General features: G+C 56.3%; 1 protein-coding gene across 3 annotated transcripts in view; it reads right to left on the reverse strand.

The window, feature by feature from the left end:
- The window catches only part of MLXIPL (MLX interacting protein like), a 62,677-nt gene that overhangs the window by 23,237 nt on the left and 15,827 nt on the right, over positions 1 to 23,613 (reverse strand). For all 3 annotated transcript variants that reach the window (XR_005590157.1, XR_005590156.1, XM_039508127.1), the window contains exons 2-9: positions 23,258 to 23,364; positions 22,874 to 22,956; positions 22,320 to 22,409; positions 21,262 to 21,306; positions 18,931 to 19,129; positions 15,881 to 15,961; positions 3,587 to 3,786; positions 2,784 to 3,354 (exon numbers count right to left, since the gene is read on the reverse strand). Coding sequence is in view for 1 of the 3 variants with exons in the window: in XM_039508127.1 (XP_039364061.1) it covers positions 2,784 to 3,354; positions 3,587 to 3,786; positions 15,881 to 15,961; positions 18,931 to 19,129; positions 21,262 to 21,306; positions 22,320 to 22,409; positions 22,874 to 22,956; positions 23,258 to 23,364 (1,376 nt within the window). In the remaining 2 variants the exon portion in view is untranslated. The remainder of the gene's footprint in view (positions 1 to 2,783; positions 3,355 to 3,586; positions 3,787 to 15,880; positions 15,962 to 18,930; positions 19,130 to 21,261; positions 21,307 to 22,319; positions 22,410 to 22,873; positions 22,957 to 23,257; positions 23,365 to 23,613) is intronic.

Consider the following 23,613-nt stretch of genomic DNA (forward strand, 5'->3'; position numbering starts at 1 on the left):
ACTCCAATATTTAAAAAAGGCTTTAGAGGTGATCCTGGCAATTACAGATCGGTAAATCTAATGTCAGTTACGGGCTAATTAGTTGAAACAATAGTAAGGAATAAAATTGTCAGACACATAGAAGAACATAAATTGCTGGGCAAAAGTCAACATGGTTTCTGTGAAGGGAAATCGTGTCTTACTAATCTGAGTTCTTTGAAGAGGTCAACAAACATGTGGAAAAGGGGGATCCAGTGGACATAGTGTACTTAGATTTCCAGAAAGCTTTTGACAAGGTCCCTCACCAAAGTCTCTTATGTAAATTAAGTTGTCATGGGATAAAAGGGAAGGTCCTTTCATGAATTGAGAACTGGTTAAAAGACAGGGAACAAAGGGTAGGAATAAATGATAAATTCTCAGAATGGAGAGGGGTAACTAGTGGTGTTCCCCAAGGGTCAGTCCTAGGACCAATCCTATTCAACTTATTCATAAATGATCTGGAGAAAGGGGTAAATAGTGAGGTGGCAAAGTTTGCAGACAATACTAAACTGCTCAAGATAGTTAAGACCAAAGCAGACTGTGAAGAACTTCAAAAAGATCTCACAAAACTAAGTGATTGGGCAACAAAATGGCAAATGAAATTTAATGTGGATAAATGTAAAGTAATGCACATTGGAAAAAAATAACCCCAACTATACATACAATATGATGGGGACTAATTTAGCTACAACGAATCAGGAAAAAGATCTTAGTGTCATCATGGATAGTTCTCTGAAGACGTGCACGCAGTGTGCAGAGGCGGTCAAAAAAGCAAACAAGATGTTAGGAATCATTAAAAAGGGGATAGAGAATAAGATGGAGAATATCTTATTGCCCTTATATAAATCCATGGTACGCCCACATCTTGAATACTGTGTACAGATGTGGTCTCCTCATCTCAAAAAAGATACACTGGCATTAGAAAAGGTTCAGAGAAGGGCAACTAAAATGATTAGGGGTTTGGAACGGGTCCCATATGAGGAGAGATTAAAGAGGCTAGGACTTTTCAGCTTGGAAAAGAGGAGACTAAAGGGGGATATGATAGAGGTATATAAAATCATGAGTGATGTGGAGAAAGTAAGTAAGGAAAAGTTATTTACTTGTTCCCATAATACATGAACTAGGGGCCACCAAATGAAATTAATGGGCAGCAGGTTTAAAACAAATAAAAGGAAGTTCTTCTTCACACAGCGCACAGTCAACTTGTGGAACTCCTTACCTGAGGAGGTTGTGAAGGCTAGGACTATAACAGCGTTTAAAAGAGAACTGGATAAATTCATGGAGGTTAAGTCTCTTAATGGCTATTAGCCAGGATGGGTAAGGAATGGTGTCCCTAGCCTCTGTTTGTCAGAGGGTGGAGATGGATGGCAGGAGAGAGATCACTTGATCATTGCCTGTTAGGTTCACTCCCTCTGGGGCACCTGACATTGGCCACTGTCGGTAGACAGGATACTGGGCTAGATAGACCTTTGGTCTGACCCAGTATGGCCATTCTTATGTTCTTATGTCCATCAATGGCTACTAGCCAGGATGGGCAGAGATGGTGTCTCTAGCCTCTGTTTGCCAGAAGCTGGCAATGGGCGACGGGATGCATCACTTGATGGTGACCTGTTCTGTTCATTCCCTCTGGGGCACCTGGCATTGGCCACTGTTGGAAGACAGGACACTGGGCTATATGGAGCTTTGGTCTGACCCAGTATGGTCACTCTTATGTTCTTATGAATGTCTGGCCCAGACTGTGCCTGCTGAGGTACTGCAGCCATTGAGTTCCTCCTCTCTTCCAGGTACCCGGCCTGGGGCAGGGCAGCTCCTCCCATACTGCTCAGCATGCAGGTCCCCTGGCTCTCCCAAGAGGGCGGTCACTATCATGGGCTCTGGGGGCAGGGCACTGCACTGGGAGGTGAACGATCCCAGGGGGTAAAACAGCAGCGCTAATCAATCTCCCAATCTGTGTGACTAGCATTGGCCCCAGGGTTCAGATCCTGCCCCACAGCCGGGCACTCACAGCACCCTGTGGACAACTGCACCCATCCTGCCCTCACCAGGGTCGCCAACGGCCTCCTCCCAGCCGAGGCGGAGTCACCACGGCCCTTTGCCCTTCTGGGGCTCCCTGCAGCCTCAGATACAGGTGCTGTGATCACCTGGCCTCTCCTGCCTGCTGAGACACCGCTGCCCTGTTAGCACCTTGCGCCCTTGGCCAGCGGTTCAAGGCTCTCACTCCCAGTGCCTCCTGCAGGCAGCGATTCCCAAACTCAAGCTCCCACGTGACTCCTCCTACAGCTCGGCCACCATCTCAGACTCATTTCTCTGCACTCCTCCTCCTCCGCCAGGCCTCCTGTTCCCACCTCCCCACCAGCTCTCTCCTGCTCTAGATGCTTCTTCCGCATCATGGCAGCCTGTGGATCAGCAGGCGAGGGAAAGAGCATCGCTGGCATGAAGAGAGGAGGCTAGGTGCCTGCAGCAACGCAGTGCTATGGAGCATAGCGTGGCAGGAGAGTGGCATTGAATGAGATGAGTATTGATCCTAAAGAGGGGGCACTACCAGCCCATGCCCAGATATCAGCTCCCTTTCCCCTCTCTAGAACGCAGTCAGCCCATCTGCCACCATCCTCCGGCCCAACAGCCTGGTACCAGCTTCCCGCTCCAGCTGAATGAACTCAGCTGAATGAAGTCAGCTGAAGTCAGCGGAGGAGGAGGGGGCAGTCAGATGCCCTCAGCCAATGGCAAACAGCAACCCCCCCCAAAGCAATTCCCCACCCTGTTACCTGCAGTCAGGAGCTGTGTCAGGCAGGGGTTGGGCACAGCCACGCGAGGGGGCACAGGGAGTCCCATGGGTCTCTTTGTCTTGGGGCTGGCTGGCTTCACCATTGGGCTGCTGCCCCCAGACGGCAACTGCTCTTTGGGGGTGGCAAACCTGGGGCCGCTCAGCATCACTGGGGGCAGGGGCTGGGCACTGGACAGAGCAGGGTATGCTGTTGGCAGAAGGTCCGTGCTGTAGCTCAAGCCTGGTGCATGCTGGGTAAAGCATGGCGTGGAGAGTGAAGAGCCACTAATGGAGCTGGAGTAATGGAATTTGGATCTCGGTGCTGAAGCCGGTGGGTACAGGGGGTCCTGGCCCAGCAGGAAGGCTCCTCGGGGGGCTGCTGGGGTGCAGTAGGAAGGGCCGAAGGGCTCCATGCTGAGACTCTTGCTGGGGAGCCCATAATGGAGCGGGGGCTTGTGCTTGAGGTCAGAGCACAGACCGCTGCGGGGGTCCACGGGCCGCGGGGCTGGCTGGAAATCAGGGCGGAGGAAGGAGCCAGGCAGGCTGAGCCGGGAGGAGCAGTTGCTGCTAGACTGAAAGAGACAGAGGCAGATTACAGAGCGTTTGCCCCTGGACTGCTGGATTGGACCAGGACTGAGAGGGTCAGGGATAACAGACAGCAGGGGAGACGGGGACAGAGCCCGCTGCGCAGCAGCACAGGGGCCTGGCACCATTGCCTCGGTGAAGCAAACACAGAGGGCAGAGCAATCGCAGGGCCAGAGAGAAGCAGACCAGGACGTGATCCCTGCCTGGAGACCTGCTCACCTGTAGGTGGCCATTGGGTGGGATTGAGGCATCAACGTAGCTGGCAGGCAGGGCTCTGGAGGCCATCAGTGGGTCTGCGTGGCTGGCAGGTGGGGCACTGCTGCTGCTATATAGGGTGTCAGCCATGGGCGTGAAGCAGGGCTGCTCTTGGTAGCTCAGATGCATTTGTGAAGGCAGTGGGCGGTGGCCAGTGAAGAGATCTGCAAGGCAAAGCAGAGACATGGTGACCCCCAGCTCCCGAGGCAGCCCAAGCTCATGCTAGCCAGCCCCCTGGGCAGGTACAGGATTTGCCCTCACAGCACAGTCCCAGCCAGAGTACTGGGCCACCCGGGCTGACAGCCTGCCTCCCGCAGCAGCCCACCCTGGTGCAGAGAAAATGTACCATGAGCCTAGGCAGTGCCCCCTGCAGGGCAGTTCACCCCTGCACCCCAGCAAGGGGCCACAGGAGGGCCCCGCCCTGCTGCAGGCGGTGGCTCCCCTGTGGCGTGGGAGGGACTCTTGTGTCAGAGCCCAGCTCCGCTCATTTAAAGCCATGCAGGCCTCCAGCCCACCTTAACCCAGCTACAGTATTGTACTCCCCAGGCTCCTGCCTGCCGGGGACCAGCCCCCTTCACCTCTCCTGCCCGGGAGTGGCCCCTGGTGCTGGGGGGTGGTCTCAGGGGGAGGGCTGCTTGGCTCACTCTCCCCTTCCCAGCACCATCCCTCCATCAGTCCCACAAAGTGCCTCCCTCCCAGGCTGCATTGGCCAGGGCTTTCCACCCTCTCCTGGCCCAGCACAGTGGGATGGGGTGTTACTTTCCCATGGAGGGGCGGTGGGACTCTCTGTGGGGATGCTGGGAACGGGGAAGACACTCCTTAAAGCAAGGGGTGAGGCTGGCATGCTGGGCCAGGTCCTGCCAGATACAACCCGGCTTGTGGCAGGGCTCCATGCCCAGCTCCCAACCACACAGTCCAGGCCAGTCAGAGACAGCTGCTGCCCCACATAACCAGACTGGATGAGCAGTATGCCCACCTGCCCCATGCTCAGACAGGCACAGCAGGTTGCTCCTACAGCTGCCTGTGCCCTGGCATTCCAAGCCTCCAATAACCAGGAGCTGTAACACCTGGCCCCAGACACCCTGGGCTTTTCTGCCCATAGTGCCCCCACTGGGAGCAAGGACCAGCTGCCCTGCTTCTCACTCACCCCACAGAACTTTCTTTCCCAAATTCAGAAGCAGCCTCGCCCTTCCCTCCCCACTAACCCCCTGGCCCATGTGGACAGGCCCATTGCAGGCATTTCAGCATCTCCTCAGGGCTGGGGGACGCTGATGATGGTGGAGGTGGGGGCCTTCCAGAATATCCTGGGGAGACAGGGTTTTGCTCACCAATTTTTCTGCCTCTAGCTGAGGTGAAGGGGTGTCAGCATCCCCTGGCTCTCCCTTGTGGGTTCTGGGGGCTCGGGGCAGTGGGGTGGGGCTAAGGGAGTTCCTAGCTCCCCATGATCTATGTGGCAGCAGCAATTGTGAAATGCTGGAGTTTCTGGTGCAAAGAGGAAAGAGGCAGCTCCGTGCAGCCCCTATACCGGGGCCCAGCCGTGCTGCACACAGGGAGAGGGACACAGGAAAACCCTCCCACGCCACAGGGGAGCCACCGCCTGCAGCAGGGCGGGACCCTCCTTCCCTCGCCCATCCGTCCAGCCACGGCAAGCATGGTCCTCGGGGCGAGGCCAGCCTGCAGCACGGCTGAGCCCCTCCAGGCTCCATCCTGCACCAGCCTGAGTAGAGTGGGAAGCCCCTGGAGAACAGAAGGGAGACATCACCCAGCTCTGCAGCCCCAGCTGCAGCCTCCAATTCCACAGGCTGGTGGGGTCAGCAGGTGCGCTGCTGAGTAGGGTGTAACCAGCTCAGCCAGCCCTGGGTTCCACCTGTGTCCCCTCCCTCATCCGTGGGTCCCAGGCGTGTCCCCTCCCCCAGCTCAGCCAGCCCTGAGTCCAACACGTATAATCTCCCCCAGGCCTGGGTCCCATGTGTGTCCACATGTCATCTCCCCCAGCCCTGGGTCCCACGTGTCCCCTTCCCCAGCTTGGCCAGCACTGAGTCCAACACGTATAATCTCCCCCAGGCCTGGGTCCTACATGTGTCCCCTTCCTCAGCTTGGGGTCTTCCTGCAGCTCGGCCAATCCGGGTCCCTTGTGTGCTGGGTGCCATGTTAACTCCTGCAGACATTCCGCATCACCACGGTGAGCTTTATCCCAATGAGGCTCCTGGCCTCAGAGCGGTGCTGGGGGATCGGGCCCTGCCTAGCATGGCAGTGCCAGGCTAACACCCCGCCGGCGGTCTGGGTGGAGGTTTATTTTCATTGTAGGCTCTGAGTCCCTCATGCCCGTGCTCTAACCTTGCATGTGGCCTGTGGCTAACCACATCCTGCAGCCTTCCCGAAACCAGGCCCCATGACCCTGATGCGACTCCGCTCTCCCTTCCTTTCCCCATCTCCAACCCCGCTCCTTCCGCAAGCTCAGACAGGCACAGCACAAAGTGCTGGGCAGGCAGTTTTGGGCCTGCCACCTCCATGCGGGGAATGACCTTCGCCCTGTAACCGCCCCCTCTCTTCTGGGGCAGTGCCAGGCACACAGGACTCCTGGGCTTCTAATGGACCTGGCTGAGCACCTAGCCCCAGCCACTGATCATGCTAGTGCCTCGTGCCCCTTGGGAAGGGGCTCTGTGCCACACGCTGCCCTCTGGGGCCCTGTTAGAGGCAGATCAGAGGAAGGAGGGCCAGGGCGGAGTTGGCCTAGGTTGTGCACTGTGCATACCAGTGTGCTGAGGACATGTGCTCAGGTCTCCGGCAGGAGTCAGGGCACTGCAACCCCAACAACAGGTTTGCTGGAGAGGACGCAGCCTTGTGCTCCGTGTGAGGGCAGGCGCGCGAGGGCAGCTGGCTGCCCAGGAGGGGTTGTGCCCAGGCACAGGGCCATGTCTGACACAAGCCCCCAGCAGTGGGTCTCACTGAGCTCAGCCTCTCCAGAAAAGGAGGGATTTGGGCTCCACCAGGACTGTATCTCGGTCCTACAGCCAAGTCGCTGTCCCCCTGGGAGCTGCCCACCCAGCCTGGCAGAGACACCCCTCCCCCAGATTTCCTCAGCCCCATCACACGTACACCTGCAGCTCTCCAGCACCGGGCGCCCCTGGGCAGGCTGTTGGGTGTCTGCTGCTTTCCTGCTTCTCCTTCCACTGCCCCAGGGGTGCTGTTTCTGGCACAGCACTGCCTAGCATGATCCCTTGGCCGGGAGCCCAGCCCCCGACCTCATGTGGGTGCCGGTCCCCAGGAGCCTGTGGCAGGGTGTTCGCCATGTGCTGGAGCCAGGGATGCCATAGGCCCCGTCACAACCCAAGCCCCAGATCTCAGCACTGCCCTGGCTGGGGAGAACTGATTGGTTCTCTCTAGGGTTCATCTACACTGGGGCTGGAGGTGCAATTCCCAGCTCAGGTAGATGTACATGAGCTAGCTCTGATGGAGCTGGTGCGCTGAGAACAGCAGCACAGCTGTGGCAGTGCAGGCCGGCTGCCTGATGACAACCCCATCTCAGGTCCCAGGTACATGCTCAGGTGGCTAGTGACACCGCTGCTGCTACTCTGCTAGTTGTCTCATGTTAGCTCGGTCAAAGCACCAGTGCATGTATGTCTGTCTGAGATGGGACTTACACCGCTCCCTGCAGCGAAGCCGTACCCCAGAGACCAGAGACATTGTGTCTAGCAGGGAATTCACTAAGGAATGGGGATCCCAGTAGAGCCAAGAGCTTGTTTTGACATGAGCCACCCTGGGGGAGCCCCGGCATTAACCAGCCACAGGTCAACCCCACCACTAACTGACCCACTCAGCCTCGTGTCTATTGCAAACTCATCAGTGCAGCAGGGTCCTAGTCTCTAGGGCTCAGCTCCCAGCAGCTGCGCAGATAATTCTGGATGGGACTCCCTGGGCTCTGATGTTTCCTCAGGCTGAGGGGGGAGGGATAGCTCAGTGGTTTGAGCATTGGCCTGCTAAACCCAGGGTTGTGAGTTCAATCCTTGAGGGGGCCATTTAGGGATCTGGGGCAGAAATCTGTCTGGGGTTGGTCCTGCTTTGAGCAGGGGGTTGGACTAGATACCTCCTGAGGTCCTTTCCAACCCTGAGATTCTGTGATCTGGGGAGCAAGCCCTATGCTGGTGCCTTGGAAAACACTTCTCTTCTCTACAGAGCTGGTAACCCCAGAGGCCCCACTTTCACCTTTGTAAAGTTGCCTCCTTTAGGGGCCCAGAGAGGAGGGAACCAGCTCTGCTCTGCCTGCAGTGGGTGTTCAAGGCAGCCATTCTGCACCCACTTTGCACAGGAGTAAGTAACTCACTGCAGGGCAGAGTCAGGAGCCCAGCCCCTACCTGTGCCACTCAGCCATGGCCGTGGAGCCGTGCGGGAGGTGTTGGGGTCATGGGGTGGGCATCTTGGGTTACTCGATGCAGTATCCCAGGAGCTCAGCCATACGAAGTGCAAAGCCCCACAATCATCCACAGAGATAGCAAAGCCTGGTCTTCCTTGGCAAAGGGAATGAGCCGCTGGCACAGCAGAGGGTTGTGTGTATTTTAGGCATTTCCCTGGTGCTCAATTCAATTCCTCGGGGAATCTCTCCAAGCACACAACAGAGACAGGTGGCAAGCCCTGCCCAACTGCTTCTCAGTGCAGGGACTGTATGTGCCCCTATCCCCCAGGACAGTCCAATGCTCTCCCCAGACCCCTCTGTCCCAGTCAGGCCTCCCCTCCTCCCCTAGCACATGGTCCTGGGCACTGGCTGCTGCCTCCCACTGAGCCTGGGCTGGTGACGGTAACCATGGTGGGCTGGAGTTCTAGCTTAGAGCAGGAGCTCATGCTGACAGCCCAATACCTGAGCTCCCAAACCCTTTGCCCCAGTGGCAAGAGTACTGGGGCTGTCCTCAGTAGACTCCTGGGGGGCGGTACAGCTCCTTCTTATGTCTTTTCCACCTTCCCCAGCTTCCAAATCAAAGCCCCTTTAGTGCCATCTCTGGGCTTTAACACCCCCCCCCCGCCCCCAGTCCGTGGAGAAGGGAGGGGCTGTCCTTTGGGAGAGCTGGGGTAGCCCAGCCCCACTGCAGACCCAAGAGCAAAGAGCAGGGTCCTACCTGAAGCAGGATGCAGGCAGCTGTCAGACACCAGGCCCAGCTGCTCCCCTGGCTCTGCCATCAGGACTTCTCCATCTGACTCAGACCCCTCTCCCACACACCCTAAGGGCACGGGGTGGTTCCTCATTCCGGACTGGCTTCTGCTCCTTGACTGACAGGCACACGGCACCGTGACAGGGCCCAGGCTTATCCTCAGCTCAGGCTTGTGTCTCCCTCTTGGGCTTTGCTTGTTTTATTCCACTGTGAGGTACTGACCTACCTGACGCTAGTGATGGGGCCAGCAACCCCCCAGGCCCACCTCACGCTCCCAGGGTCAGTGCAAGGATGTTTTGCGCCCTAGGCAAAACTTCCACCTTGCGCCTCCCCCGCCCCCGCCCTGAGGCCACCCCCGCCCCCGTGGCAGCTCCCCCCCTCCACCCTGAGGCACCCCCCGCCCGTGGCAGCTCCCCCTCCACCCTGAAGTGCCCCCCTTGCGGCAGCACCCCACCCCCCACCTCTGCCCTGAGGCACCCCAGCTCACTCCTACTCCGCGCACGAGCACAAGCACCCCGAGCACGCCGTGGCCGCTTCACTTCTCCCGCCTCCCAAGCTTGCAGCGCCTAAGCTGATTGGCGCCGCAAGCCTGGGAGGCGGGAGAAGTGAAGCGGCCATGGCGTGCTCGGGGAGGAGGCGGAGCAGGGGTGAGCTGGGGCGGGGAGTTCCCCTCGTGCCGCCCCCCTCCCCTTACTTGCTGCAGGCGGCCCTCCCCGCGCTCCCCTGCCCCAGCTCCCTCCACCTAAATGCCGGCAGCGACCGGGGCGGCCAAAGACCCAGCCGCCACAGTCACTGCCAAAGAAAATGCCACCCCCCAAATCCCAGCTCCTTAGGCGACCGCCTAAATGGTTGCTCTGGCCCTGCACTCTCCCACACTCTACGCATTTCTGTCTCCCAGCACTGGGAGAGGCATCTCTCAGGAAACCCAGGGCCAGACTTCCAGAGCAGCTCAGCTCCCACTCAGTCCACTCAGCCAAGTGGCCAGATTGTCAAAAGCAGTGGGCACCAGCAGCTCCTGTTGAGAACAGCACTGAGCACCTGGAAGTCTGGCTCCAGCAGCCTTCCTGGCAATGGGGGTGTTGCGATGTCCCCTACCCAACACACACCTCTACGCACCCCACCACACACACACTCACATTTCAGGTTTTTCCAGGGGCTGTGATCCTGGATTATAACCTTTTTGGGGAAAGAGATGTGTCATTCCCTTGCACTGGGTAGAGTCCTGGCTCTGAATAATTCTCTTCCTATTTGCATGCAGCGAGCTCCCGCACTACACCTTTGCCTCTCCCTCCATCCCAGGCCTAGGAGCACTGGCCAGGTAGGCACTGGGCCTTTGGTGCCCACTAGAAATATGGCCTAAGCCAGCCAGCCCCTCCCAGCAGGAGGGTATTTTCCTCTCTGGCTGTGCTGATCAGAAATGCTATGACTTCCTACAGCCTCCGTGCAAAAGCAGCAGCAGCAGCACAGGCCCAGAGAGAGTAAGCATGGAGGGGCCAAACTGAACTGCTGCTTCAGCTCAGAGCCCTTGCTGGGCTGAGTGGTCACTCCACCCGTCCAGCATGCCAGGCTGTCCCCAGGAAAGACAAGAAAGGAAACATCTTGGAGAATATCAGAGGGGTAGCCATGTTAATCTGGATCTGTAAAAAGCAACAAAGAGCCCTGTGGCACCTTATAGACTAACAGATGTATTGGAGCATGAGCTTTCGTGGGTGAATACTCACTTCGTCAGACGCATGTAGTGGAAATTTCCAGAGGCAGGTATAAATACATTTCCACTACATGCGTCTGACGAAGTGGGTATTCACCCATGAAAGCTCATGCTCCAATACGTCTATTAGTCTATAAAGTGCCAAAGGATTCTTTGTCGCATCTTGGAGAGTGTTCTGTAGAGTTGCCCCTTCCCACTCATCACTGCCCCTCAATCACATAACCTGTGCAGGGCAGCTGCAGAGAACAGGAAAGGGAGCTTGTGCTTCCATTCATGCATTTTAGCAGCTGGCAATAAGAACCACCACGTTCCCAATCTGCCCTCCACAGAGCCCTAGCCACATGCTCCATGGACCACAGACTAGGAATGGCTGATGTAGGCCACGGTTCAGGAGTGCTGGTTGTGGGGAGCTCCCAGCAGAGCGAGTTGGAAAATAGGGAAGGGGGGGGTCATGGAAAATTTTGAGTTTTCAGCCAAATATTTTGGCTAAAAACTGAAATATTTTTATTCAAACTAGTGCCATGGTGTCTTATGGGAGCTGTAGTTTGGGTGCCTTATGTTAGCCTATTTAGCTACCTCTCCCATGAAGCACCCTTTCTCCCTCTTGGTAGGGCTGTCAAGGAAAAGGCAGAAGAAGTGCTTAATATATATTGCTGCTCTGTATTTGGGAAAAAACACAGCCAGTGTAGTCATGTCAGAGATGGTGAAATACTTTCCATTCCCATAGCAACATAAAAGTATGTTAAACAGCAACTACTAAAGTCAGATATTTTTAAATCATCAGGATGGGATAACATAATCCAAGAGTTTTAAAGGAGCAGGCCAAGAAACTTGCTGGACCATTAATGTTGATTTTCAATAACTCTAGGAGCCTTGGAGGAAGTTCTAGAGGACAGGAAGAAAGCTAATGTTGGGCCAATATTTCAAAAGGATAATCGGGATGATCTAGGTAATTACAGGCCTGTCAGCCTGACATCAATTCTGGGCAACATAATAGAATAGCTGATCTGGGACTCGATTAATATACAAGTAAATGAGGGTGATATAATTAATGCCAATCAGCACGGGTTTATGGAAAATAGCTCCCATCAAACTAATGATATATCCATCCTCTTTGGAACCCCCTTTCAGGTAGTTGAAAGCAGCTATCAAATCCCCCCTCATCCTTCTCTTCTGCAGACTAAACAATCCCAGTTCCTTCAGCTTCTCCTCATAAATCATGTGCTCCAGCTCCTTAATCATTTTTGTTGCCCTCCGCTGGACTCTTTCCAATTTTTCCACATCCTTCTTGTAGTGTGGGGCCCAAAACTGGACACAGTACTCCAGATGAGGCCTCACCAATGTCGAATAGAGGGGAATGATCACATCCCTCGATCTGCTGGCAATGCCCCCACTTATACAGCCCAAAATGCCATTAGCCTTCTTGGCAACAAGGGCACACTGCTGACTCATATCCAGCTTCTTGTCCACTGTAACCCCTAGGTCCTTTTCTGCACAACTGCTGCCTAGCCACTCGGTCCCCAGCCTGTAGCAGTGCATGGGATTCTTCCATCCTAAGTGCAGGACTCTGCACTTGTCCTTGTTGAACCTCATCAGATTTCTTTTGGCCCAATGCTCTAATTTGTCTAGGTCCCTCTGTATCCTATCCCTATCTTCCAGGGTAGCTACCACTCCTCCCAATTTAGTGTCATCTGCAAACTTGCTGAGAGTGCAGTCCACGCCATCCTCCAGATCATTAATGAAGATACTGAACAAAATCGGCCCCGTACCAACCCTTGGGGCACTCCGCTTGATGTAATATCCTTAGGCTCCTGTAAGGTGTTTGACTTGGAACTGCAAAGCATTTTGATTAAAAAATCAGAATATACAAAATTAACATGGCACACAATAAATGGATTAAAAACTGGCTAACTGATAGGGCTCAAAATGTAAATGTAAATAGGAAATCACCATCGAGCAGGTGTGTTTCCAGTGGGGTCCCGCAGGGACTGATTCTTGGCCCTACACTATTTAACAGTTTTGTCAGCGACATGGAAGAAAACAAAATAATCCCTGATGAAGTTTGCAGACAACACAAAGATAGAGGGGAGGACAGGCCACTGATACACAGTGATTTGGATCACTTGGTAAGCTGAATGCAGCAAACAATATGCAATTTAACATGGCCAAATGTAAAGTCACACCTCGATCTAGGACCCCAGAATGTAGGCCATGCTTTACAGGACAAGAGACTCTGAGAAGCAGGGACTCAGAAAAAGATGTGGGGGTCATGGTGGATAATCAGCTGAAGATGAGCTCCCAGTGCGCTGTGGCCAAAAGGGCTAATGTGATCCTGGGATGTACAAACAGGGGAATCTCAAGTATGAATAGAGAGGTTATTTTACCTCTGCATTTGGCAGTGGTGGAATACTTTGTCCAGTTCTGACATTTCCCACTCAAGAAGGATGTTGATAATTTGGAGAGGGTTCAGAGAAGAGCCATGAAAATGATTAAAGGTTTGGAAAACCTGCCTTCTAGTAACACAGTCAAGGAGTTCAATCTATCCATCATAGTTTTTAGGTTCTTCTACGGGGAATAAAACTTTACTAGTGAGTTCTTCAATCTAGCAGACAAAGGCAGAACAAGATAAAATGACTGGAGGTGGAAGCTAGACAAATTCAGTCTAGACATAAAGTGCAAATGTTTAATAGTGAGGGTAATTAACCTTTGGAACAATTTACCAGGAGTCATGGTGGATTCTGGAGCATTCACAATCTGGGATGTTTTTCTAAAAGCTCTGCTCTAGTTCAACCAGGATTTAATTCAGGGCAGGTCTATGGCCTGTGTTATACAGGTCATAACCCAGGGATCCCTTCTGGCCTTCTAATCTAGGAATCTCAGGTTCCCTGCCCATGGTGCAGCATGAGCAATGGAGTCAGACACCACGGCCCACGGAGGAGAATGGGAGTGTGAGGCATGCACACGACAATTCCCACGAGGTACCATGGTGCCAAATGTAACAGAGGTAGTTCTGTTTCTCAGTGATGTGGGAATTTTCCATGGAAAGCAGACAGACTTCAGGAGCATTCTGCTGAAAACCCGATTTTTCATCGAAAAACAAGTTCAGCAGAAAATTTCCCACCAGCCCTAGCTCCGGGCTGCAGGAGCACTGGCCGTGGGGAGCTTCCAGCTGCTCCAGTCCTGGCCTTTCCCCTCAGGGGGTGCTGTAGGAAACGAATTAGGGGATGCTGGCCAGAAGTGGGGCATCCCCAGTGTCTCCAACAAGCGGGGCCGCAGGAAGTGGTGTAAGAGTGCAGAATCTGCATTCACTTCCTCCGTGTCTGGCTCGTCCACAGGGCGCCCCAGGAATGCACCTACAGGCTACACTAATGTCTGCCGTACCAGCCTCAGCTTTCTGCCAGCGTCTGGTCTTGCATCAGCCATCAGCCAAATGATGCAAGGTCACTTGTTTCCTCCCAAGGAGGAAAGTGGGAAGTGGATACTGGCAGTAGAGCTCCAGGAGGCCCAGGCCAACCAGCCTCCGCAAAGGTCAGCCCTGAGCCCACATGAAGCTACAGGCACAAGAGCTGTGCCGATGCCCCCCACTAGGACAGCCACCCCTGGTTTGCGAGATATGGTGCAGCCAAAGTGACTGGCCCTCTACATAGCTTCTTACTGACCTCTACTGAGCTCAGCAGGTTGTGCTGGCCGGGCGCTTTCCACGTTCACACCTAGGGCACTCCCCCTAGCTGAAGCCCAAAGCTGCAGGTTGGTTTGGGGACAGATTGGGCCCATCAAAGGCAAGGGGCCATGCTGGAGCCTTGGGGTGGGGCTGCCCCACAGTCAAAAAAAGGTGCAGAGGGGCCTGAGCTGTATCTCTCATTTGTGTTCCTCCCCCAGCTCCCTGCCCCTCTCCTCAGTGCCGCTCAGCATCTCGCTCTAGTCCGGTTTGCAGTGCTGTGAGCAGGTGTCTCTGCTCTCCCTCACCAGTCTCTAGAGCTGGGTTTCCTTTAGCCCAACTTTCATGGTTTATCTCTGTCCCGATTCCCCCTGCAAACTCTTTCCTGCATATTCTCACCCCCCATGCTCTCTTAGCCTCCTCTGCAGCCTCTCTCCTCCCAGCCCCACTCCAGCAGGGGAGGCAGAGGCCCCCAGATGCTCACATTCCTGCCCCCCCACCCGGATGGGGCACCCCATGACTCCTACCCCCTAGAAGCCCTTGCACCCCTGCTCTCAGGTTGGGCTGTTCCCCTTTGCAAAGCTGGTGGCGCGAGCATCATGGGGCAGGGTCCACCATTAACTATTGCCCCATAGCCCAGTGGCCCAGTCTGGCCTTACTGTCCCTCCCTCTGGGGCTGATTTGGGGGCTGAGCTGCTGGAGCGCGATGGAGAAGCCCAGCACCTAGTGGATGCGCCCCCTCCCCTTCCTTCTCCCTCCCTTGCACAGGTGGCCCATGACCCGCCTGCAAGCCCAACCCCCAGATGAGGAGGCTGGTTCCATGAGCAGCACTGGGAGGACGGCATTGCCCAGGGGATGCAGGAACAGCCCCCTGCAGGGTCAGCCACCATATGCATTAAGTCACTGCCCTCCCCTGGCAGCAAATCACTGCCCAGCCCCATCAGGACCTGATACCCTGGGGGCCACCATCAGGATCCCACTTCCTTTCCTCTCAGCTGCAAGGGGCAGCTATCACAGGGCTGCACCTCTGTCTGGGCCCTGAGCCATGCACGGTGACCTAGAGTTCCCTGAGGGTCCTGCTGGGGGGACCCAGCCCCCATGCAGCCAGACGTAGGCTGTCTCAATGGCCCAGGGGTGCAGGGGCAGACAGGGGAGTTCCAGGGGCAATGAGGGGACCCCTCCGAAAGCTCCCTCCCGTCCCCCCCAGGCTCCTTCCCCCATCCCGCTCCCCAGCCCTGGCAGCATAGCAGAAAGCTGCTCGCCCCCTAGAGATTTCCTCTTTCTTGTGGGGAGAGTTTTCCTTCCTCTGTCTGCAGCCAAACCCCCTTGTGGTTTCACATTCCTGTAAAGAGAGCTACATTTGGAGAAATTCATTTCCGCAGGACCTGGCCTCCTGCCCTCCTGCCCCAGCGCAGCTTGGCTCCCCAGGACCGGCTATATACTCTGTCCTTGTTCTGTTTGCAACTCCCCCCACCTTAGTACCATTGGGTTGTTTCACCGCAGTGCCACTGCTTCCCCTCCTTCGGCTCATTGGTGTGAAATCCCAGGGGCCCCGCAGATCCCTGTTCAGCTCTACCCACTGCCATCTGTCAGCCCCCTCTGTTGCCAGGCCAGGGGACAGCACTCAGTTCCAGCCCACTGTGGCTAAACTTTCTGAGGCAGTGGGGAGATGGGCCATGTGTCCCCATCCCCGCTGCACAAATCCAGCTTCCACAAACAGACGGTCTTCTGCCAGGGCTGGCTCCTACCTGAGATTTCCATAAAATCATCGAGATTTGGCTGCAGTGGGGTCAGGCCTGGCTGGATCATGTCGGCGTTCCCAGTGTAGGCTGCAAAAGGGCAGAACCAGCCCATCAGTTCCCCTTTCCCTGGTCCCCGATTCCTGCTCCCCATAGTCCTCCACTTGTGCCCCACATTCCCTGGCTCACTGTTGCCAGCTTGTTAGCCCTCAAGGAGCCTCCTGCCCTGCCTCTCTGCCCCTGCCCCATTATCGGGCTCTTCTGGGAGACCGTTCGCCTCATGGCCTCACAGAGAATGTATCTGTGCCACTAGACAGTAGAAGGGGGGCAGCTGAGAACTCATCTGCTCCAGCACTAATGCTGGGCAGCCCCTCCCCTTCCCCATGGCCTGAAGCCCCCCAGAATCCTCTGCTGTTCCACCCATGGCCTGAAGCCTCCACCCCCGCCCCCCCCCAAGAATCCCCTGCTGTTCCCCCCATAGCCTGAAGCAGGGGTGGCTCTAGAAATCGGGCTGCCCCAAGCAGCGCGGAGCGCTGCGCCGCCCTTCCCCGGTCCCGCGGCGTGTCCCCTCTTCCCGCGGCTCCGGTTGAGCTCCCGCAGGCATGACTGCGGCAGGTCCCCTCTTCCCGCGGCTCCGGTTGAGCTCCTGCCGGCATGCCTGCGGCAGGTCCACCTGAGCCCGGGACGAGCGGACCTGCCGCAGTCATGCCTGCGGGAGCTCAACCGGAGCCGCGGGAAGACGGGACCCGCCACAGTCATGCCTGCGGCAGGTCCGGGCTCCGGTGGACCTGCCGCAGGCATGCCGGCGGGAGCTCCACCGGAGCCAAATGCCGCCCCCCCGGGAAACGGCCGCCCCAAGCGCCTGCTTGGCGCGCTGGTGTCTAGAGCCGCCCCTGGCCTGAAGCCTCCATCATCTGCACAAGGGATGGGAGGCATTTCCCAGCCCTGGGGACTGGATCCCCTCTTCCTGCTGGTTGGGGGAGACAGAAGCCCAGGAGGGGGGGCTGCATTCTGGTGGGAGATTCTCCTTCCCTCAGGCAGGAGGGGAGGGTTGAGATGGCAGGGTCCCTGGAGCAGGAGGGAGAGGACCTGCCCTGCAAAGGCCAGGGAGGGCTCAGCCAGGCAGAAGGATGTGGCGGGGACAACTGCCCTGGAAGGGGAGATATTAACAATAAACTCCAGCCCCTATCCTGCACCTTTCAGCCACGGGTCTCAGCACATTTGAAAAGGAGGCCAGTGTCATTATACACATTTTATAGTTGGGGAAACTGAGGCACGAGAAGGGATGTGACTTGCCCAAGGTCACCCAGCGGCAGAGAATAGCACCCAGGGCTCCTGTCATAACTATAAAGGGAAGGGAACAGCCCTCCTGTGTACAATACTATAAAATCCCTCCTGGCCAGAGACACCAAAATCCTTTTACCTGTAAAGGGTTAAGAAGCTCAGGTAACCTGGCTGACACCTGACCCAAAGGACCAATGAGGGGACAAATCTTGGTGGGGGGAGGCTTTTGTTTGTGTGCTCTTTGTTTTGGTGGTGTTCGCTCTTGGGACTAAGAGGGACCAGGCATCAATCCATGTTCTCCAAATCTTTCTGAACCAGTCGCTCATATTTCAAACTTGTAAGTAACAGCCAGGCAAGGCGTGTTAGGTTTATCTTTGTTTTCTCAACTTGTAAATGTTCCTTTTGCTAAAGGGTTTACCTCTGTTTGCTGTAACTTTGAACCTAAGGCTAGAGGGGGTTCCTCTGGGCTCTATGAATCTGATTACCCTGTAAAGTTATTTTCCATCCTGATTTTACAGAGATGATTTTTTACCTTTCTTTCTTTAATTAAAAGCCTTCTTTTTAAGAACCTGATTGATTTTTCCTTGTTTTAAGATCCAAGGGGGTTGGATCTCGACTCACCAGGAATTGTTGGGGGGGGGGGGGAAGAGGGGGAATGGTTAATTTCTCCTTATTTTAAGATCCAAGGGTTTGGATCGGTGTTCACCAGGAACTTGGTGGAGAAGTCTCTCAAGGCTACTCAGGGAAGGGTTATAGCACTTGAGAGGAAAATATTCTGCAGGGGAGGTAGACAGAGTTTCCCAAATAACTCAGAAATAATTTGGGTGGTGGCAGCAAAACCAGATCTAAGCTGGTAGTTAAGCTTAGAGGTTCTCATGCAGGTCCCCACATCTGTACCCTAGAGTTCAGAGTGGGGAAGGAACCTTGACAGCTCCTGAGTCCCAGCCTAGTGTGCCAGCCTTTAGGCCACAGTGCCTCCCTGCAGGGCCAGTAGTGACTTTGCTCCCTCCATTGTAAAGCACTGGCAGCTTGAAGCCCTCCCTGGAACTCTGCCCCACTGGGGCTCTTACAGCAGCTGCTAGGGAACACTCCTGTCTCGGCCCCACCTCTCCCACTGACCTCCTGAGACACGTCCATGGCCCTGGTCACTGGGGGAGAAGGGGGCTACCAAAGAGGCTACCAATCAGCATGTTAGCCTGCTCCCACTCCATGCTTTACACTGCGCCCACTTTCAGCAGGGCATGGCATTCTCCGCCTGCCATTCCAGCTTGCTGTGCAGTGGTACACAATGGCCACATTCCACCCCAGAGGGGGCTGCATGTCCATGGTGGCTGAGTGGAGCCCTGAGGTCCCCTGGCAGGAAGGCACTCTGGAAGTGTATGTTGTTATTATTAGCGCTGGGCCATTGCTCCTGGGACTAGCACCCTGTATCGTTTGCTCTGCTGCAAGCATGGGAAGTGCTGCCCCTGCCCGCCTGAATGGCTCGTGGGTTGCCAGGTGGGGGCAGGGCGCTGGAGGAAAGGGCGCGGGCACTGTCTGTGGCACCTCGTTAACCTGACCTGGCTGCTTTGGGAGGAGCCATGCTGGGGCGATTGCTCCGGAGACCGGGCCTGGCTAACGCAGGGCAGGACCAGAGTGCCTCGTTTGGGGGGGGGAGGGTGCTAAGAAAACGTGAAGAAGCTAATGTAACTAGGGCAGGACCCGCCGCAGAACCCCTCAGCCACACACCCCGCCCGGTGAGGTTCATGGTTGAGAATGTGGTCTGAGGGACGTACCGTTTTCTGGGAGCATCTGGTGGGAGCAGGGGGGCTGCGTCATGGTGAAGAGTGTGTCTGAGATGTCCGAGAGGAAGCTGTCCAAGTCAAAGAGCTGCCGCCCTCCGGCCTCCTCATTCTCATCCCCCAGAAGCATGGGCACCACGCTGGAGAACAGCTGGTTGCACCATTTCTCCGATGGCTTCCACACACCCTCATCCTGCACGAGACAGTTCATCAAAGGAGCCCCCCCAGATACCTCTCCCTGGGCACCTCTCCCCAGGCACCCGCCCAACCTCTCTCCCCTGGCAGCCTCCTGGCCCCTTCCCCTGGCAGCCCCCAGCTTCCCCCGGCCCCTATCCCCGGGCACCCACCCAGCCCCTCTCCCCTGGCAGCCCCCAGCCTCCCCTGGTCCCTCTCCACCTGGCTGGTGCTGGTTCCAGGTCCTCTGCCCTCGCAGCCATTGCAGTCCTCAGGGAGCCTTTAATCCGGGGGGTGGGAGGCTGTTAACCTCCCTGCCCTGGCCACACACAAACTCTGGCAAGGATCTTCTGCCGCGCTCCATCCCATCCCCCTGCAGTTTGATCTGACATCCGTCCTTTGCTGCCTGCCCAAGAGTGCTGGGATGTAGCTATGCAGGGGAACAGTTGCCCTCGCCTAGCCCAGGAATGGCTGCATGTTGCCATGGGAAATGACTCTTGTACTAGAGCCTTCCCCAGCAGGCGGGGCTGCCACAGCTCCTGTACCCCAGACCCCTCTCTGAAGAAAGTTTTCCTGGTTCATTCAAGATCACATCCCCTGTCTAAACCCAGAGAGTCTGGGATAGTCAGAGCAAAATGCATCCAGCTGGAATTCTGGGGCATTGGGGGAATCCCACCATTTCCCCTCCCTTGCCTTAGTGGAGCCATCCAAAATGTGGGGCTGGTCAGCCACTGCCCTCCTGGAGGCAGCTGGGCTGCAGGGTGGGATGGGACAATCTGGACCTGCAGAGCTGGCTGCAGCGCCATCCGGACCCAGAGGAATCAGTGCTGGAGTGAGGGTCACTCGACATTCGCCTGACTCCAGACACAGAAGGGCCCAAACTCAAACCACAGAGCCAAGTCCAGGAGACCTTGCAGCTCAGGCCCAGCTCTCATCCAACCATGGCAGCAAATGGAACAATATCACCCCTCCACCCGCCCCCAGCCTTTTGATTACCCACAAACATACAGTCTGTCCGGCCCCCTCCCGACCACATTTACAGACAAGGAGCAGCCCCCTCTGACCCACAGCCAGCCAGTCTGGGGAGCATAATTAGCCCATGTGTAGGGCTCTACGTCTGCATTTACCAACACAAGTCTCCTTTCATTCTTACAGCCCCACTTACAATGGGGACGTGGCAGCCCAGAAAGGACACTGGTTGAATGCCACTGTGTCTCCCAGTCACACACTCAGGCCTCAAGCTCTCTCTGACCCTGGCCTGAATCCCCTCTTTTGGGGGACACGATGGGTGTCTGCCATAGTTCTACTACTTCTCTCTCCGGCTCCCAGACCTGGCAGGTTTGTACAGCCAGCTGAGGCATGTCTCTTCCCTGCTTTTGGTGGCAAGGATGCCATGCTCAGAGAGGCAGGGTGGGGCCAGGGGCAGGATGGCTGGAGTCTGAACTGGACTCTTCTCTCCATTTCACGTCCCATTTCTTGGAGCTGAATTCAGCCCAGGCGGTGACGCAGTGCTCCAGCTGGGTCCCGGGGGGCATGCTGGCCCCTGGGCGCTGGCCAGGCTTCAAACCATTCCCAAAGGCAGCTCTGAAGCTGCAGAAATGCTTCCCCTGCCAGTACCCCTGTGCTGTGTAGGGGGCTTAGCCAATCAAGCCAGCTCAGTGGTTTTAACCAAATGAATATTTACCTGCACAGGACTTTATTTAACCCCTCATTGCCAGGACATTGCGCCTGTTAATTTCATACATTCCAACTGTGAAGATGAGGCTCCAGCATCTCCAGCCCCACGAACTCCAAAGAGTTGGGTCCCAAAAAGTCATGAGATTGGCTTAAAAGCCAGGAGCCCTTTAGAAAAGACCACTGCATTCGGGGAGTGTGGTACCTACCTTCTGGGATCTGAGCCTTCTGGAGGCACTTTCTGGCGTTTTCACAGAGCCATGAGGGCTAGAAACTTACTTTTTAAAAGACACCAAAGCTGAGATGCTAGTGTAATCACCAGACTCCAGCAGCTGGGGCTTTAAGAAAACACCAAGTACCACGAGACCACGAGATCAAACCACGGGAGCTGGCAATGCTGGGGATCTGGAGCAAGCGCCACTCCTCCCACCACTTCCTCCTGCAGAGGGCCGCCCCTCACCCCTGTAGGGCACTCACCTGCTTCGGGCTGGAGATCTCACCCTCCCGGCTGGACTTTCGAAGCTGCACGGAAAACATGGCCTGTCAGCCCCTCCTCCTGATGGGGGAGCCAGGCCAGGGCGAGGTTGGCAGTGCACCCCATGCAGCCAACAAAGGAGGTGGACAAGGGCACCATGGCTCTTCCCTTTGGGCAGGGCTGACGAGACTGCAGTGGTCTTCAGCCCAGAGGTGGGGTGGGTGCCCTGGGAGAGGGCAGTCCTGTAGGGTGGCATCTGTACCCTGGCACCCCAAAGTAGACACTCTGGCCACCCTCAGCATGGATAACCCCCCATTATTGGCCAGGACCATGACCCCATGCACTGGCCAAGTGACAGTGGCATTTTTATTTGTATTTATTTTATAAAGGCTCTGATCCTTCCCTTCACCAAACCCCAGCAGGATCAAGCGAGGGCTGCCCAGGGAATAGAGGGGATATCATTCACAGATGGCTGTCAGCATCCTCCCCTTGCCTTACTGGAACGCTGGCTCCAGTAGGTAAGCAGCAGGGAATGAGAGATCCTTCCCCCGGGGGAGCAGCTGCTCTCCCTGGCTTACGCAGCCAGCCACTGCAGCACTTCAAAATGGGAGACTCTGGAGACAACCAGTAGGTGGCATCATCGCCCTGCCTGGTGCCTGCAGATTACTGCAGCACCCTTTGGTTGCTGATTTTCCCTCTTTCACTCTGTCCCAGGTCACCTGCTCCTGGGGTGGCTGATGGGGCCCATCAGCGCCCAACGAAGCGCAGCCCCGGGGATCCTGCTGCGGGGTCTGGGGAGTGAGTTGTGCCAGGCTGCTGAGACCTGAGGCCTGCCCTCTATCAGAGACAAGGGGGCAGCTGCAATCCGCCCTACACAGCGACAGGTGCAGCCCTCAGCCTCCCAACAAGCTGCCACCACTGTCTGTCAGGGGCCAGCTCAGGATCTGTGCATGTCAAGCATGCCCAGTGCTGTAGTGTCTGGGCCCCGCCACCCACGAGTCTCCCGCTCTGGCCTCACAGCCCCAAAGCAATGAGCACCGTGGGGAAGGGAGATGCTGACCCGCTTCTTGTAGTAAATCCTCCACTTGTGATACTCCTTCATCACCACCTCGATCCGTCGCTTCCAGTAGTTCCCCTCCAGCACGACAGCCTAGCAAGGACACAGCCAGCACATAGGTCATGGGCATCCTCAGCCAGCACCTGGGTGTTAGCTCCCGCCACAACCAGAGCTCCTCCCCACAGCGTCCCCTGCTGGGGGAGGCTGGGCTGGCGTTGCCGGGAGCTCCCCCCGCAGCCAGCGCTCCTGCCCCCTCCCCACAGCAACCCCTGCTGGGAGAGGCCTGACACACACATATCCCCTTCCCCAGCTGTGGGAGTGCAATGTGGCTCCCATCTGGGCGCTTGGCCTCAGGGCTGGTTTTCCTCAGCCAAAAGAGAAGCCATTGTATACTGGACCCTGGGAACTGCAGAAACAACCCCCACCGCCCCATCACTGCCCCCAGCCTGTCAGAGCCAGACCAGTAGAGACCCTCAGCCCAGACCCCAGCAAGTGGCTCCGAATCTATTTCCCTGCCCCCCCCCCAATGTGGCTGGGAAGAGCCCTTGTGTACGTACCTCGGGTTTCCGGTGCTCCTCCGCCTCGGAGCCCTCCAGGGGGGTCACAAACCCACACACGGGGCTCTTCCTCCGCTCCACATCTGCCCACAAGAGGCTAGAGTCAGGGTCTAGTCGCCCCTCCCCATGCCATCCAGGGACAGGCCTTTTCCCTTCCCTCACCTCGTCCAGGGACAGGATTTGCCCTTTTCACTCAGTCACCCACTCCCTCTGAGTCCCTCCTCAGGGTGAATATGTGCCCCGCCCCTACCGTAGGCACTCCCCAGAGTCCCAGAGTCATTCTTCCAGGACCCCCAGACGAGGGCCAGGCTCTCGGAGTCATAGGTCCGCCCACATGGGGAGGATTCAGGGCCCGGCCCCAGGGCAGCTGGGCTGTGTACTCACATTGGATGTACCAGGCTCTCCAGATAGCGTTGTTGAGGCGGATTTTATCCCGGCAAAGCAGCCTCAGACCCTTGAAATTCTTCCACTTTGGAGACACCAGCTTCCCACTGAAACATGCACAGGAGAGGGATGGGGTGAGATTGGTTTAGTTGGGGATTGGTCCTGCTTTGAGCAGGGGGTTGGACTAGATACCTCCTGAGGTCCCTTCTAACCCTGAGATTCTGTGATTCTATTATGGGAGATGGCTGGTCCTAGCAACACTGTCCATCAGAGGAGTTTCCAGGGCTCTATAAACCAGCAGTAATGGTGCCTCACAAACCCTGGGTTTGTGGGTACATAGCCAAAGGAAACTACAG

The sequence above is a fragment of the Mauremys reevesii genome, linkage group 20 (assembly GCF_016161935.1).
Source record: "Mauremys reevesii isolate NIE-2019 linkage group 20, ASM1616193v1, whole genome shotgun sequence".
Lineage (NCBI taxonomy): Eukaryota > Metazoa > Chordata > Testudines > Geoemydidae > Mauremys > Mauremys reevesii.